The following is a 16,490-nucleotide window of genomic DNA, read 5'->3' on the forward strand; positions in this document are numbered from 1 at the left end:
ATTAATCGGGTCCGGCATCCCAGCCCGCCCCTCCACGCACGCTGCGGCTGGCCGGCGGAGCCCCGGCTCCCTCCTTCCCTCTCCTCAGCTGCCTTTTGTAATGTTTTAATGGGGTTTCGTGCCTGGGTCGCGCTGACTTAATTACAAAGCTGCAGTGAGTTGATGCCTTGTGACGGTCTAATCCCAACCTGGTGACTCTACAAAGCTTTCGCCCGGCTTTCTTGCTGCTCCACTCCGGCCTCGCCGCTCGTGCGTCCCTCTCAGCCCCGTGTACTGACCCTCTGCAGACAGTTCAGCTTTTCCTCTCCCTGGTGAGTACCCAGGACTTTTTCTGCCCAAATTACTGCATCGGAGACCATCATCCAGCCCTCCCTTGACCTGGCACCTCCGAGGCTGGGATTGCTTTTAGTGCCTGGAAAAATGGGATGCACGTCCCTTCCTGGGGACCTGGCAGGGAAGAGGGTGCCCCTGGCAAGGGGCTGAGCTGGAGCCAAGCGTCGCTCGCACAGCCTGGGCTCAGCCCGGCTGGGCAGGGGCAGGGCTGGGTGCTGGGGGTAGGATGAAGGCAGCCCTCCTCTGCCTCCTCCCCATGCATGGGGACGAGGTGTTTCACCCAGATGGTGTGGGAAAGATGCTGAGAGGTTGTGGTCTGGCCTCGCAGCTGGCAACGGGCTCTGGGCTGGTGCAGCAGGGCTCGAGGGTTTGGGAAACACCCTGGGGATAACAGGGTAGTAGAAATAAAATGCAACGAAAGCATGAGCCGGCTGCCCACCCGGCTGAAGCTGGGGTCTCACCTCTACCTGTATGAAGGTGGTCTGAAGTGAAATGGCACTGGGTGGCTCACGGGCCTGGGGGTCCCCATGAGACACCCCAAACCACCAGCAGAAAGGCAGACCTGGAAAAAAAGGATGAAGGTGTCAGACGATCAATACCCACATTTTTAAGCTGCTTTTGCAGACATCCCTGGTGTTTCTCGAGCTGCTCAGCCTCCGGCAGGCAGGCAGAGACGCAGGCAGTCTGTGCTGGAGCCGAGGAGGGTTGGGGTGTCCCCTCTTGAGCAAGACGGGCTGGGGATGGGGCACTGGGGGGCTGTGTGGGCTGTCAGGATCCTCACCGCTGCTCATTCCTCCTTCCCTCTCCCAGCGTCCTGCGGCCGACGGAGGACAGAGGCCAACATGTCTGCGGTTGTGAGTACTGCCCCGCACCGCCCCGTCCCCCAGGCTCTGAGCATCCCCCCTGCAGCGCTGGGATGGGGTGCACCCCGCGCACCCATCGACCCCCCCCGGCTGCTCTCAGCCCGTGGCGGGGAGCCTGGGTGGCACACAGCCCGTCCCCATCCCATGGCACCCCTCTGGTGCGGGCACGGAGGCTCTGCCCTTCCCCATAGCCCCCCATACCAGGAGACCCGTGGTGGGGCAGGGAGTTGGGGGGCTGGCTGGGGAGACCCCACATCCTCTCCTTGCCCCCAGACGGGCACCTTCCGCATCGTCTCGGAGGAGGAGCAGGCCCTGCGCACCAAGCTGGAGCGCCTCACCACCAAGGACCACGGCCCCGTCTTCGGGAGGTGTGAGAAGATCCCCCCGCACACCCTGCAGAAGGTGAGGGTGGCCCTGGGGAGCAGGGGGCAGGCACAGCTTGGGGGACCCGCTCCTTCTCAGGGGCCAGCGGAGACCCTCCATGGGCTCCAGCCTTGGTGGGTGGGATGTGCTTACACCAGGGGGTCTCAGAAGGGGGGACCTGGGTGACCCTGCCCTCCTGGTGCTGGGATGCTGCAAGGAGCATCACTGAGTCCCTCCAGCTTTTGGGTGCTTAAATGACCCCCGGGCTGTTCTGGGGTGCACGAGGGGCAGCGCTGAGCCGGGCCCCCTCCCTGCTCCCCCCCAGGCAAAGGATGAGCTGAACGAGACAGAGGAGCAGAGGGAGGTGGCGGTGAAGGCGCTGCGGGAGCTGGTGCAGGAGCGGGCGAGCGGAGAGGAGGTGTGCAAGGCGGTGGCTGAGAAGGTGCAGGGGAAGGATGACTCCTTCTTCCTCCGCTTCATCCGCGCCCGCAAGTTCGACGTCCACAGGGCCTACGACCTGCTGAAAGGTGGGGAGGGGTCCCGGGCTGTGATGCTGAGCGAGGATGGGGATACTGGCAGCTCCCAGTCCTGTGCTGGTTCCTCCCAGCCCCCTGGCCTGGGCTGTGCTGGCAGAGCAGGACCCTGGCATGGGCAGGAGATGAGGAGAGAGAATATAGAGAAAAAGGCAGGGCTGGGGGGCTCGGGGTGCAGGGGCAGGAGTTGGGATGGGGAAGGAAATAAATGAGGGTGGTGCCAGGCATCCTGCAATGCCAGGACAGTCCCATTCCTTGCTAATTTACTGGACAAAAGGGGAAAAACCCATGCATTTGGCGGTGGCAGGCTGTTTCCTATGTGCAGCAAATCCAGCTGGTTTGGGCTTCATCCCCTTGAGAACCCCATGCCCTATGCATGCCATATGTATGCCCTATATACGCCCTATACATCCCCCTACCTGCCCCTGTGAGAAGCACCCACCCTGATGCTTTTGTGCACCGTGTCTGGTGGGCTCAGCACCCCTGGGACCCCTCGAGGGCCAGGGGCAGGTTGGGGGGGCTTAGGGCACCCCATCCCCACATTGGGAGTGATCTGTAGGGATGGAGGGGGAGAGTAAGAGCTGCCGGGGGGGGGTGGCCACTGTCTGGGACCTGCCTGGCTCTGGCTCCTCTCTTCTTTGTGTCAGCTTGGGGCATAATGAGTTGTAATTATCAGCGCTGGCTCCCAGACAAGCTGTTTTGTTCATCCGCATTTTCCCAGGACAAGATTCCTTATTTCATGCCCCCAGGGTGCCAGGGGAGGGGAGCTGGGGGATGTCACCCAATCCGGGAGAAGGGGGAGATGAGAAATGAGGGGAAAAATGACTTTATCTGCTCATTGAGGTGCTGGAGAGAAGGCAGGCATGAGAAGCCCCCAGCATGGGGAGAATAACACCGAGCACACTGGGGATAGGGCTCCTCCCATCCCTTTGCTGGAGAAGACCTGACCCACACAGACCCTGGGCACAGCCAGTCCGCAGGTCTCTGGCTCAGGACCAGCGTCTCGCCATCAGCAGCCCGCCCCGTCTGTGGCAGCTTCCCCAGCGCTGCCCTGGCTTCCCGAGGCCGGGCAAGCAGCCGTTGTCCTCCCTGGTTTCTGCCTTTCTCCAGGCTACGTCAACTTCCGCCAGCAGTACCCCGAGCTCTTCGACAACCTGACCCCCGAGGCCGTGCGCAGCACCATCGAAGCCGGCTACCCTGGTATCCTGGCCAGCAGAGACAAGTACGGCCGGGTGGTGATGCTCTTCAACATCGAGAACTGGGATTACGAGGAGATCACCTTCGACGAGGTCAGCCCAGCTCAGCTGTCGCTCCCGGAGCTGAGCGGTCCCGTTCCCGGGCTTGTCCCACTCGGCATGTCTGAGCGCAGCGTCCCTCACACAGATAAACATATGTCCACACACTGTCTCCAGCCATCCAGGTTGAAGCAAATCTGCAGCCCTTTGAATTTATCCTTCCAGGGAGCATGGGAGAGCATGGTCCATCCCAAAGGGTTCCCCTTCTTTCCCTCTGATGTGGTGCAGTGTCCAGGCCAAATTCAGGGTGTGTATCCCCCAGCCCAGATAACATGAGGTGAAGAAAGGCACCATGCCATTAAACCAGGGTGCTTTAGGAAGGAGTGACCCACAGGAGAGAGGAGGAAACCAAGGCATGGGGCACGGAAAGGGCTTCTTGGCAAAGAGGTCTCCAGGCATGTAACTCCTAAGTTCTCTCAGCTCTGTTTTCTGCTCAGCTCTGAATTTGGTGTCAACGTATCATTGACCCAGATCTGAGATGCATTTGCCTTGAAAGGGGAATGTGGTGGTTGTTAAGCATCCCCCGAAACACCCTCCCTGGTCTGAAGTCCTGGGGCTGGCTGTGACAAGCAGGCTCGAGTCAAGCAGGCCCTGCCTAACTCTCCATGGGTCTCTTCCTGGCAACCTTCTGGGGTCTCTGGGAGGTGAGACCTAATGCCAGACCTGCTGTCTCTCCTCTCCATCAGATCCTTCGTGCCTATTGCGTTATCTTGGAGAAGCTGCTGGAAAATGAAGAGACTCAGATCAACGGGTTCTGCATCATTGAGAACTTCAAGGGCTTCACCATGCAGCAGGCATCAGGGATCAAACCCTCTGAGCTCAAGAAGATGGTGGACATGCTGCAGGTGAAGTGGCAAAGTCTGCACCCAGCAGTGGCAGAGTGGGTCCTGGGGGGAGCAGAGAGCTCAGGGAAGGGTGAAGGCAGGGCTAGCAGGGGTTGTGGTTTCCACCATACTGATACCAGAAGAAAGCATCGTGGAGAGGCTGTTCCCCATCACATGCTCCTTGCCTTGCCAGCTAATTTGCTTAATCCTGCAAGGTGGAGCCTACTTTTCTGGCCCCAGCTCCCTGCCCTCTCAAAAAAACCCGACCAGAAGCAGTACCACCAGTCCTTGCAGCATCCTCCAGCATGACCTGGAGGCCTTTCCTCAACACCCTCTCAGCTCAATCCAGGCTGGGTGGAGACTCGCAGGCACTCCAGGATTTCTGCCCTTGGACCAGAGGCCAAAGACACTTGGCTGTCTCCAGGGAAGGAGGACAGCAGAGATGTGGTCCTTCTCATGGAGTGGGAGCAATGAACTATCTGGGAGGCTCTTCAGCTTCCCTGGTGCTCCCAGGGCTGGGACAGCTGATTCTCTGGATCAGAACAAAAAAGGGGCCATCAAAGAGAGAAGTGGAGCTTGGGTGAGGGGGAGCTGTGGCAGTGCTGGGGTGTCCAGCTCCACACGGCAGCACCATCGGTAACCGTCTCTGTGTCTGGGATCCTAGGACTCCTTCCCAGCGCGGTTCAAGGCCGTCCACTTCATCCACCAGCCTTGGTACTTCACCACCACCTACAACGTGGTCAAACCGTTCCTGAAAAGCAAACTGCTGGAGAGGGTGAGTGTGGGAAAGGGACCTGGAGGCAGAGGCACGTCCCTGGGTGAAACAGCACTCGGGAACGAGTTTCTCTAGTCTTCTGCTGAGGGTTGCTCCCGTCTCCCGCCAGGTCTTTGTGCACGGGGAGGACCTGGAGTCCTTCTACCAGGAGATCGATGCTGACATCTTGCCAGCAGACTTTGGTGGCAACCTGCCCAAGTACGACGGCAAAGCAACCGCAGAGAAGCTCTTTGGGCCCCGCATCGAGGCTGAAGACACAGCTCTCTAAACCGGGGTCCTCTCCCCCTGCCCTGTCAAATAGGATCAGAGGTGGCCCCTTAACCCCATCCACCTCCTTACCGTAGCTTTGGTTGAACGACTGCTCATGATGAGGTGCTCCAGGTGCGTTGTTCCACGCCTGTCCCTCCCCTCCCCAAACCTGGCAGCGGGCTGCCCGGCAGCCCTGTCCCTCCGGGGCAGAGCATCCTTCCATCCTTCCCTCCGGAGCCAGGAGAGAAAGGAGGCCACCAGCCCTCTCCCAAAGTGTGCCCTGGGGCTGCGGTGGGAGGACAGGGAGACCGACTGTCTGCTCTGGGAAGGGAGGGCTACAGTGAGGGAGAAATAAAAGTGTTTAACAGCAGAGCTCTGGGGTCCTTGGTGGCATGTGGCAAGGAACAGGAGTGCAGCTTTTTGGGCACAGGCGCTACTGAGCCTCTATTTCTAAGGAGGCCAGGAGTGTCAGTGCTTGATAGGAGACCCCTGTCACCCCATCACTGACTGCCCTTTGGCAGAGGGGCCATCTACATCCTCCTTGCATCCCAGAATGAGCCCCACCCCCGCATGAGCAAGGACTCTAAATTCTCATTCATGTCCTCTAACCAGGAAAGAGAAAACAGCCCGAAAGATGTGAATAAGAACCCAACCAGGGGCGCAGGCAGAGCTGGATCTGCCTAATTCCTGCTCGGGCAAGAAGGCAGGGAGGAGGAACAGAGGCTGCAGCAGCCACTGGGAGCAGGAGATGGATTTTAACCACAGGACAGTGAAAGGCAACCAGAGTATACCTTCCTTGATACTTCAAAAGCCTCAGCACAGCTGTTTCTGCTAGCACTGCATAGCGGGAGGGAGCTCAGTCAGGGAAGCCCCACCAAAAGCCACCATGGAGGGCAGAGGAGGGTCCTCACCTGGAAAACGAGCTGTGCCTGATGCTAAAGCTAATCATCCCTTGCTAATGTGGAGTCAGCAGGACCAGGGTGGGGACGAGGGAGGCAGAAGTAGCTGTGCCTCAGGGAAGGTGGTCTGTTCTGGTTCGTGAACCAGTCATCCCCTCCAAGGAGCTGATCGGATACCTGTTTCCAGACCGTCTTCTCCTCCCTTGGTGAGCAGTAGAGCTCGGCGAGGAGCAAGGAACTGGTCTCTGCCCAGGTTACCTTCTTCTCTGTCTAGCTGGTCCTGCAGCATGCCCTGTCTCCCCTCCCTCCCTCCGAGCTCTGCAGCTACACACAGGCGCCTTTCATCAGCCAAGCAGAGGAGCAGACCCCCACTCGAAGCCAGCCAAGGAGCAGGGTGCTGACAAGAGCCGCATTCATCTGGGCACTGGCTCAGGCTCAAACCAAACAGGAATCGGCTCCGAAGCTGCGGGGAGGATGGGGCCTGTCTGGGCAGAGGCGGCTGGGGTTAAATCTGTTTTCTCCAGCCTCAGCAGCACGGTTGGTCTGAGCACGGCGAGTCCCAGCCCCAGGTTGCACCAGCCTTGTGCCCAGAGAGCCCTGAGGGAGAGCGAAAGGCACCGCTCTGCTGCTTTTGGCTCCTCGCTGTGCAGAGCTTTCCGTGGGGCTGGGAAGCATCTGGAGCCGTCCCAAGGAAACCACGTGTGACAGCCCTACAACTGTCAGGCCAGTGCAAACACAACAGCACAGCTTGCTTGTCAAAACAGAAAAAGACAAAAAAAACCCATACGCACAGACAGGAGGACCACACTGCAGCCTCTGGGAATTGGACTGGGACAGCCACAGCTCTCGGGAGGTCCCTGTGTCTGCTCACCACTGCTGGGACAAACCGTCAGCCAGTAGCTGGCTTTGATGGGGAGACAAGGAACAGCACAGCAGAGCAGGGAGCACGATCCATGCTGGCCTCGGCTCCTCCCTAGAGTCACTCTGACCAAGCCAGGAAGGAGTTTTGAAGTAGATCTAATAGCTAAATCACAATGGCCAATAAACTACAGATGGAGCCCAAAACATGGCCTCCCACAGAGCACTTCTCACTACAGGGGAAGAGCAGCGACAGTCCTGGCCCAGCCACCCCGACCACTCGCCAGTCCCAGCCTCACTTGGTCTGTAGGTAAAAAGACACACGCCAGTGAGCTCTTGGCGTCAGTCAAGTAGGCTTCTCTACGTCCCAGGCTCAAACAAGTGGTCAACCCTTCAGATGTCAAAGTGTCCTGGCCAGAGATGCTGTTGCAGGGTTCTTCTGTCAGCAGCTGAAAGATTAGGAAAACCACTTGCTTTCACGTAGGGAAAAATAACAGATGATGATTTCTGCAGAAATGCATGAGCCAAAAGCTTTGATGCAGGCTCCAGAGAAGCTGTCGTCCTAGAGGAGAGTCTTTCTACATGCTGCAGGAAGGGCCACAGCTAAGCCCTGTGCCCTGCTTCAGGTCTTAGTCCTGGCACAGCTGTAGGTCTGGCTCTGGAGGAGTCCTCCAGCCAGCAACCTAGTAATCCTAGGAGAACCTGGGGGCTGAGACAGGACTGTCAGAACCTGCTCTCACCCACTGGCAAAAACAGCCCTTCTTCAGCAGTTTCAGGGCAGGTATTCAGCTTTTTAAGACGATGCCATCTCTATTCTCCACTGGAGAGGCATCTTTTTGTCTTCTGGTCAAGAGAGGGACCTCTCTTGACCAGAAGACAAAAAGGAAAGGCTTGAGCATCACTAGGGCTTGTGTCACATGCTGCAAGGGAGAAAGGCGGGAGAAGATAGTCACCCCTCAGCTAGCTCCCCAAGATGGGCCTCAGGGAAGGCTGAGTCACCAGCCTCTGTCAACTGCCAAGAAAACCATGTGCTCCTTTGCTCAAGAGCCTGCTAGACACCTCACGCTTAGCCACCAAGCCCAGGTGACACGAGAACCAGGACAATTGTTGGATGCTCCTATACATAGCAGGGATCGTTAAGACCAACTTCTCCCTAGAGGCCTTCTGTAGCAGCTCTGTCCTTGTTCTGCTCCCTGGAACACAACAGAGGTAGAGGAAGGCTCCAGCTGGAGATGGTGGCAGGGGCTGGCCACACCGCACATGTAGTTACATACATTATCTTCCCATTTACCTACTTGACACTCACTTCAGCTTTCAGTGGGCAGCAGAGCCAGGTCTTTGCAAGATGGGCACAGAAACTGCAATAATGTGCAGAAGACACCCCACAACACTGCCACCCTTCTCCTCCCCACCCCAGAAGTATGGAAGGAGTGCAAGCTTGAGGTTTCTCCCTCAAAGGAGGGGTTCATTCACAATTTCTAGAACAATTAGAGCCCTTGCATTTACCACTGGAATAGTCAGCTAGTGGGTCAAAAATGTAGAGGCAGCACCAGAGTCATGAAGCAGGAGTTACTGGCAAAAGTTGTCCTGTCTGGAGCTGAGGGAGCAGCAAGCCAGCTCCTGCCTTGGTGTGTACCACAGGGATGTAAGGACAGTCTTTCCCCAAGACAGGCTCAGTTTAGACAGCAGTGGTGAAGAGAAACTAACAACTAATCCTTATTCACACGTAAGGGCTGGGGCTAAGAGACTCCTCTTGTTCCTCCTTTAGCTAACCCAAATCTCATAACTGAAGGAACATGTTCAGATACCCAGCTGCATTTTAACAAATATTACCTTCTTGGCCCAATATATTTCCACATCAGACGATCATCTCCCCACTGCAGCAGAACTGAGTAAGAAAGCGTGGCTGCTTTGCCTGTCAAGAGGGACAGCTGGATTTTGTCACCCAATAACACTGCACACAGTCACAACATGTAGCACTGACTTCAATAAGTCCTTTATTTTTAAATAAAGAAATCCCACTGAATCAAAGATAACAAAATTACATTTTGTTTTGCAATGACCTCCATTTTACACCACACAAACAAAAACTAAAGAAAAAAATCAAAGACACTGTTTTATATATATTTATATATATAATTTCAAAGGTAAACATCAGCAGATATAGAAAAATTGCATTGCTAGTTGCACATCATCTCCCCTGCAGCTGCCAGCTCCAGAGAATCTGACTCAGAACATGGCAGCAGGGAGGGTGTCTCAGTATACAAGCTTTTTCAGGGCAGCATTTAGAGATGGTTCCAGAGTGTAATTCTACCAATTTGAAAATATTTTCATAGTAAGCTGCTCACCAAGAACATTACAAGTCATTCATCCTGTTCTAACACAGCTGGATGGGCAAAAGGATAAGGGCACAGGTCTGCTCTTCCTGAGCTTTCCACACACCTCTTTTGTTTGGGATTTTCAGAGAAAGAGGTTATGTTATGCTTTCTCAAGAAGAATGTCTAGTGATCTGTCACTGGCAATTATGGTCAAACAGTCAACTAACACAATAAGAAAACATGCTCCTTTGGAAAGCTGCTGACTTGAGCTAAGCAGTAGGGTTTGGTTATATCAAATACAGTGGGTTTTGTTTGGCCTTTTTTTTCTTTTTTAAAAGACTTCCCAGTTGGCAGGAGCCATGAGAAGGGTCAACATCCCAGCAGAACTATAATGGAGATCCTAGAAGAAAGTTCCATATCTAATCAAAGCTCTTGCATGACCAGAGATAGACAATGTGAGCTTGTCATTCAGACAGAAGCAAAAAGGCTTTGTGTAGATCCACCTTGTGGGACCAGGCTCCTTACTGGCATTAAAACTACCTGGGTCAGGCCAGGCCACTGGGTGAGAAGAAAACCCTTTATCCATAAGTGATGCTGGGCTGGAGCCTTTGCAGAGTGTTACCAGACAGGCTTGAAACAGGCTGTTCAATACCAGCAGAGCCAACCTGATAAATGCTGCCCTGGATTGCAGTGTTTCTGTCCATTGATTAACCAGCAAAACCGAGAATACAGATGTTCAGAATAATCCTAGAAACCCTTTCACCATAGCGTGGAAAGCTAGCAACTGCTTTGATTCATTGATGGCACTTATGCTTAAGCTACCCCAACAGCTGAGAAAGTCCAGGCCAGCGTAACAGACACTCCCAGCAATAAAAAGGGTACAGTCACAAGGCACCCCTCCCCTGGGCTGGTGTTGCTCTGAGGCATTCTAAGCTTGGAGAAAACTCAGAAAGTCCTCACACCGCGAAGGGCTGTTTACTTTTCACCTAGAAGCCATGAAGGAGACACTGCTTCGAGTCACTGTGGCTCCATGACCTACCAACCAACAGACCCACCTAAGGAGTGAGGACATACGGAGCACGACTCAAGCCAGAAACAAGATGCTCTTCACTGCAAATGACTTACGCATGCAGCACAAGGCAAGGGCCTTTTCTGGTCTCCTGGGAAAAAGCTGTGAAGAATTTCAGTAAGCTCCAGACAGGCATAATATTTCTAGAAAAACTTGGAAGTAATTCAGGTGACTAAACTGTTTGGCAATTAAAATCATGAAGTTGCTGCTCTCTGCTTTTTCTTTTGCGATGTAGTTACTTCGGCAATCTACCTCCAGCTACACTGCCAGAGAGTTAACAAACATAAGAACTTTTAGATTGTAAGGTAACAAGTCACATATTAAGCAAAGCAAACCCTCCTGCTATGACTCAATCCCTGCTGCTACAGGAGCAGAGTGCTGAAAATGATCCATTGCTTATATATATTAAGCCTTAAAATAGACTGTAGCTAGTTGTAGGCTGCCCACGAAGGCCCTTTAAGTCAGCACACCCGTACAGTGTACATTGCCAGAGCTGTCTCACTACCTAGTGTCTGAAAATTCATTTACTAAAAAGCAAAGCCCCAAAAGCTCTGACAGAGCCATTACTGAAGTCTCTAGATATGCTGATGTCAAGGAAGGAGGAGAAAAAAAGGGCAAGGCACCACGTGTCAAGGGGCTGTGGTCTAGGAACTTGTGACAGACCCAGGACAGATGACACACAGGTAGCTTGGCTAAATTCAGTACTGGAGCTAACAGTTCCCAACATCTTTGCTTAATGCCCTGTCTTTGTAGCCTGTATCTTCATAAACAGGAACTGCAGAAAAACATTCAGGAGAAGACTGCAGGGAAGTTCAAGTGTCTGTCTTTACAGTACAACTGCAACACTGCCCGACCCACCTGAAAACACCTTCAATTTAGAACTTCACCAAGGACCATTAAAGATGCTGGCAAATCTGACACAGCGCAAGCTGCAGGTTCCTTGTGTTCAGTCAGAGCAAGTCCCAGCTGCTCACCTACAAGCTTCAGATCTCTCCAGACACTGACAAAGGCGATGGCTGGACCAGCCTAACCATCAAACAGTAATAGTTCTGCAACTTGCTATCTGATTGAGAGAGTCCTTAGGGTTCAAGTGCTACTTACATCCAGTGATGGGAGAGAGGTGTGTATACCACACCAGGCTGCCTGTGGAAGAGCTCTGATAATGCTTTTTCTAATCCCAGTTTGAAACTAAACAGAGCACATGCCAGATTCATCATGCTGTAATCTTGAACTGCTCTATCAGACTACACTGTAATGATATAGCAGTACACACTTCAACCACCTCGTGTCTTGACAAGAGATGAAAATGATGACTTCACCTCCAAGACTTAAAAATTCAGACTGCATTTAAGGTTCAGTTCACTGGGCAAATGAAGACCACCTGCCCACATCACAAGACTAGTATTGCCTCATTTTGGGAGAGTATTTCAGATTAGGACTGGACAGAGTCCCATGCATCTTGGGGTACTAGCACCAGGTATCAGTTGCCAGACACTGTCAGCAGCAAAATTTAATACAGGATTCCCCTTCGATAAATAGCTGCAGCTTAATTTTCTCTCCCATTTTCCCAAGATCTCTAAGTTACTGCTGCAAGTCTGACAACATGAGTCCTGCGATGAAAGCAGCAATTGGGTGGGATGGGGAGAATAGATTTTTTCACTGCGTCAACCTACAACAAGCTTAGTAAGATGAACCTCAGGTTTCACAAGCCTTGCACAAAATGCCGTGACAAAACCTCTTCTTCCCCAGAAAGGCTAGAATTAGTTGGTCAAGTCACAATTGGTTTGAACAGCTGCAGATGCAAGTGCAAAAACAAGTTAAAGGAGCAAGACAGAGACCCATATTACCTCTGCAGTTGAGAGTTTCAGAAAGTCCACAGCATTGGCACTTCTGAAGTATGAAGGCTTGGGTTGCAGAGCAGGAAGGAGTATTCCTCCAAAAGACCCTCCAACTTTAAAGGAAAAAAATCCCTATTTGATTAGACAAAGCTACAGCTCCTGCTGCTTTGAGAATTTCTCAGTTGCTCACCTCATTTTAGGAGACTTGCTTAAAAACAGGTCATTGATTGACTGGACATCTGCTGTAGTGAAATTGGTTTGAAATGAAGGTACACTTGATAAGAAGGTAGCTTCCTCATACCTCAGAAACCGAAAAACCCATTTGAAAGCCTAGTCCGTCAAGAATTATCTTCTTTACAAAATGGAAGGAGGAAATTTTTTTCCCAAGAAAATCTCAGGACAAAGCTCTGCTTTGAGGGACTGGCATGACTTGGCCAAAAAGCAGAGGCAAGACACTTGCTTTGCCTCAGCCTTAACCTTCCCAGATGGTACCAAGTCAGTTCTCACCCTCCTGACTTTCACGTTCTGGGCCAGTCAACAACTGAACTGTTCTGCCAGTCTGGGATCCTGGGAAGGAAGGCAGAGCTTCAGCTGCCTGGGGAGCTGTGAAAGAGCCCCTGCTTTTGAGAAGGCTCTCAGGTTGAGGAAGCCAGATATTTTGCTCTCAAAGGAGGTCAGACAGACACTGACCTTTCTTTAACAGCTATCCACATGTTGGGTCATATGACAGGCTCTTCACTTCAACAGCAGTATTGGTACCAAGGACGACAACTGTTCCTCCAGAGCTGTCTGAAGTTGATATTTATCTCAGCACAGCAAAGCTGGATTGAGGAAGGACACGTGAAGCACAGGAAGGGCAGTTTTATTTCCTCAAGGCAGACAGCCACGACCTATGTAAGTTACAGTTGTAGTACAGTTGAAGTAAAGTTGAAACACTTCTGAAGTTGTAACCCATGGGAGATAAAAACCGTATCTCCCCCTACACACCTAAATTTACACTGTATCTATTTGATGCATACAAGGGTTGTTTACGCTCCACTTCTGTTGAAACGAAAAGATATTTAAGTCATATCCAATGAATATTACATGAACAGCTACTTAAGCAAAAATCTGAAATGTCTTTTATGACAGATTTTAGTGATATACAGATGCAGTATGAATAAGAGGATAACACAGAGACAAGATATCCATCAGCTAAGAATATCCTTGCAAACTGATGCCCTAAAATAGCTCTTCAGGAACAGCCACAAGCATGGCCAAGTCTTGCTATAGCTTTACTTGGTCACATCTTTTCTTTGATGAAAAAAGGAAACCTGGATTTACTAACAAGGAGAACGTGCAGGTATCCACAGTTCATTGTAACGGACCAAGGTGTCTGGCCTAAGGCAAATGAAATGAATTTCCTGATATGATAATGCACCTTTGCTACAATAGTTAATTATTGCTTTATTAAAACAAAAATCCACCTCTCCAACCTACTGACGTTCAGGGACAGGGCATTTCAGAAGGCTTGTTCCCCCATATTACCAGACTGAAGTCTTGCAGCTTGTTTCGCCCTTATGCTATAAAGTGCCTGGAACACAGACCAAGGCTGAAGCAATAAAGTGCTAACTGATGTGGCAAGTGTGACAGGAAAAGAACTTCACTGACACTGTGTCCTCAGGATGGATTAATGAGACTACAATATTGACAGAACAAACAGTGAGAAAAAAAATATTTTGACCACAAAGTTTCAGTCTGCAGATTGTCATGGGACAACTTTCCTTCCAGGGGATAGACTAGAGTCTTTAATAACAATCTTGGCACAGAGCAGAACAGCCACTTGAGGGAAAAGCACAACTGAGTAGGCATCTTTCCTGCAAACAGCTTTCACACTTCACTTTGCATGTTAAAACTAGAGGATGTCTGGGTGTGGAAAAGGAATTCAAGTAAGGAAAAGCCTAGTGTCTTACTGGAGCCAGTAATCCTACAGCGTTTACACAGATATGGAATTGGTTAGCAATGCAAAGATATCACTTCGGTTGCACTGGACTAGAGCCTTCCAGTGCCTGATTAACTGTAAGGCAAGTCATGTGTCTGAAAACCATGCTATGCTTTGAAAGCTAAGGGGAAGAATTTTGGTATGATTTACCTGACATAAGGGGACTAAATCTAAATAGATACCTTCCCCCTCAAATTAATCCCTAACAGAGTACATAATTATCTATGAAATATTCTTAAAAACAGATTGAGCTCACAGAAGGATCCTGCAGATTCTTAATCATTGGTTTTCATTTGGAAGCCAGAGCCAGCTTTAAAAAGCCCTGGGTCAAACAAACAAACAATCCATCCAGTACTAAAAAGGATGACTACATTTAAAAAGAGGCAAAGATGACAAAAAGGTGACTGATCTGGTCTTGGTGCAACAACATGTTTACATAGAAACTTTAACACGACACTACTACCAGCCTGCAGCTTTTCTCTACTTGGAGTCTCAGCATAAAGACACCCCAATCCACAGATAGCTGAAGCACAGAAAAGTTAAGTATTAAAACTAATTCACTTGTGTAAGTGCATTCCCAGGAAGTAAAAGCTCCCTTGAGATGGTGCAAGGCTGGAACTCTACTTGCAGTCAAGCATCTGTTTTTCCAAGCCACATTTTAGTGGCTTACAGACGGAACCGCTCACTGGCTTGTGACTTGGTGCAGGGTGTTTCCAGCACCGGGACAGAGGAAAACAGTCATAGTTACCCTGTCATCTACACCTAAGCAAACGCTGCAGATCAAGTTTCTGACCTGCAGGTGAAGAGATTTTGACATTTGAAACTTCTGCTGTATTAAAGCAAGAAGTCTTTAGCTCAATAACTCGGTAACAAATCACAGTCAACAACCTAATTCTTCAAGCAGAGCAGTAAATTACAAATCCAAGTGACTACATATGCAAAGATGCTCTGACCAGATATTAACCTCTGCTTTAACTCCACTTTGGAAGAAAACATTGTGATCAAACCCCAGCCATAGAATATCAAGGAGAATGGAAACCTGAAGCAGCAGGTGAGGGAACAAGATGTTCCCAAAGGGGGAGATATACTGAAGTGATCCAGAGTCTTTAGGTCAATTACTCCTGGCCAGATACAGCCTGCTCTGTGTCCGAGCAGTGAGACTTTGTCTTCTCCCACTGGCAGATGGCATTGGCATACTGTACCACAAGCTTATCCATCCAGGTAAGAGGTTCTGGGAATAGTACAGACCCCTCAAAAAATCCCAGGTGGCCTCCATGAAGGGGCAGCACATGCATGACATTTTCCCGTTTCTCTGTAAAAGAAAGAGGCACAAAGTTCCAGAAAGTCAACATCCTGGAGCTGAGAACAAAACCAGCTTAAGTTGTGATAATCAACTCTATCCTTGGCATAGCATCTGAACTAAAGGCGCAATCGTGTAGGAAGCAGAAATATGGTGACAAAGGCCATGGCAACTTTGAAGTCCAAAGCACACAACCTTACTGCTTCACAGAACAGGACAGTCTGCAGGAACCAGTCCCAGCCAGTACAAGAAGGCTGCCCAAGAAGTGCTGCTGACTGGGCCCTTCGAGCAGTACCTGTATTGCTACAAGAATGATCATTATTTAACGAACGAACATCTTTAACTGATGTACACTGGAACTAGAACTGTTAGCATCACGTTGAGCTGCACCAAAGCTCTGACAGCACATCAGCCGCCTTGTTCCATGTACAGTAAGGAAATCCCCATGCTTGCTTCTTTTTGGAAGCAGCTGTGGATAAATTCTTTGCTCACAGCTTTCAACCAGGGTAAGAATGAAACCGGCTTCCCTCCCTGTGCACCCACTATTTGGGTGATGAAGCAGCAGCCAGCTCCTTCTTCTGAGCTTCTAAAGGTAATTTGCCTTTTTTTCCTTGGCTGAAAATAGACAGCTCACAGAACTCCTTTCAAGTGAGAGATCCTAGTTCAGTACCAAATAACACAGCCATACTTGTGCCCTCCCCCCCGCCCCCTTCACCACCAAAGGGGGCTGTTCATCTGTACTTGATCAAGACTATCACTGTAATAATCCTCCTTTCTACTAAATCCCAGTGAGGAATGAAGACATGAGGAAGCATTTTTGCATTCAAGACTGTAACCTGAATGTAACCTGCTGGCTATCAACCCAAGCCAAAACAGCAGAAGGTGCCTGAAAGGACTCAAGTTCTTCCTGCTCAAGGTTAACCTTGTTAGTTCTACCAACTGGTGATTTAAAGAGGCTCAGCACACCTCCCACAGGATTACAGATGTAAGGA

The 16,490-nt window shown here is 51.0% G+C and overlaps 2 protein-coding genes across 6 annotated transcripts in view; one reads left to right on the forward strand and one right to left on the reverse strand.

Moving 5' to 3' along the window:
- Positions 1-60: 60 nt before the first annotated feature.
- Positions 61-5,912, forward strand: RLBP1 (retinaldehyde binding protein 1). Of its 2 annotated transcripts, XM_009937473.2 has the most exons (8): positions 61-311; positions 1,144-1,187; positions 1,470-1,598; positions 1,885-2,086; positions 3,203-3,381; positions 4,074-4,232; positions 4,876-4,986; positions 5,096-5,912. In XM_009937473.2, exons 2-8 carry the CDS (start codon positions 1,176-1,178, stop codon positions 5,252-5,254), a joined length of 951 nt encoding a protein of 316 aa, XP_009935775.2. In that variant the 5' UTR covers positions 61-311; positions 1,144-1,175; the 3' UTR covers positions 5,255-5,912. The 2 variants fall into 2 exon arrangements, with proteins under 2 accessions (XP_009935775.2, XP_075287918.1); XM_075431803.1 differs by lacking the exon at positions 1,470-1,598.
- Positions 5,913-8,972: 3,060 nt separating this feature from the next.
- Positions 8,973-16,490, reverse strand: part of ABHD2 (abhydrolase domain containing 2, acylglycerol lipase) — a 44,501-nt gene continuing 36,983 nt past the window's right edge. For all 4 annotated transcript variants that reach the window (XM_075431292.1, XM_075431290.1, XM_075431294.1 and 1 more), the window contains exon 11: positions 8,973-15,510. In XM_075431292.1, coding sequence (XP_075287407.1) covers positions 15,314-15,510 — 197 coding nt within the window. In that variant the 3' untranslated portion in view covers positions 8,973-15,313. The remainder of the gene's footprint in view (positions 15,511-16,490) is intronic.

This window comes from Opisthocomus hoazin, chromosome 10 (assembly GCF_030867145.1).
Source record: "Opisthocomus hoazin isolate bOpiHoa1 chromosome 10, bOpiHoa1.hap1, whole genome shotgun sequence".
Classification (NCBI taxonomy): Eukaryota; Metazoa; Chordata; class Aves; order Opisthocomiformes; family Opisthocomidae; genus Opisthocomus; species Opisthocomus hoazin.

Bases quoted from the DNA above. Each gene is read 5' to 3' on its own strand.
- RLBP1 (XM_009937473.2), top strand. The intron at 1,599-1,884 runs GTGAGGGTGGCC...GCTCCCCCCCAG, and splicing joins CCCCGCACACCCTGCAGAAG to GCAAAGGATGAGCTGAACGA. The intron at 4,987-5,095 runs GTGAGTGTGGGA...GTCTCCCGCCAG, and splicing joins AAAGCAAACTGCTGGAGAGG to GTCTTTGTGCACGGGGAGGA.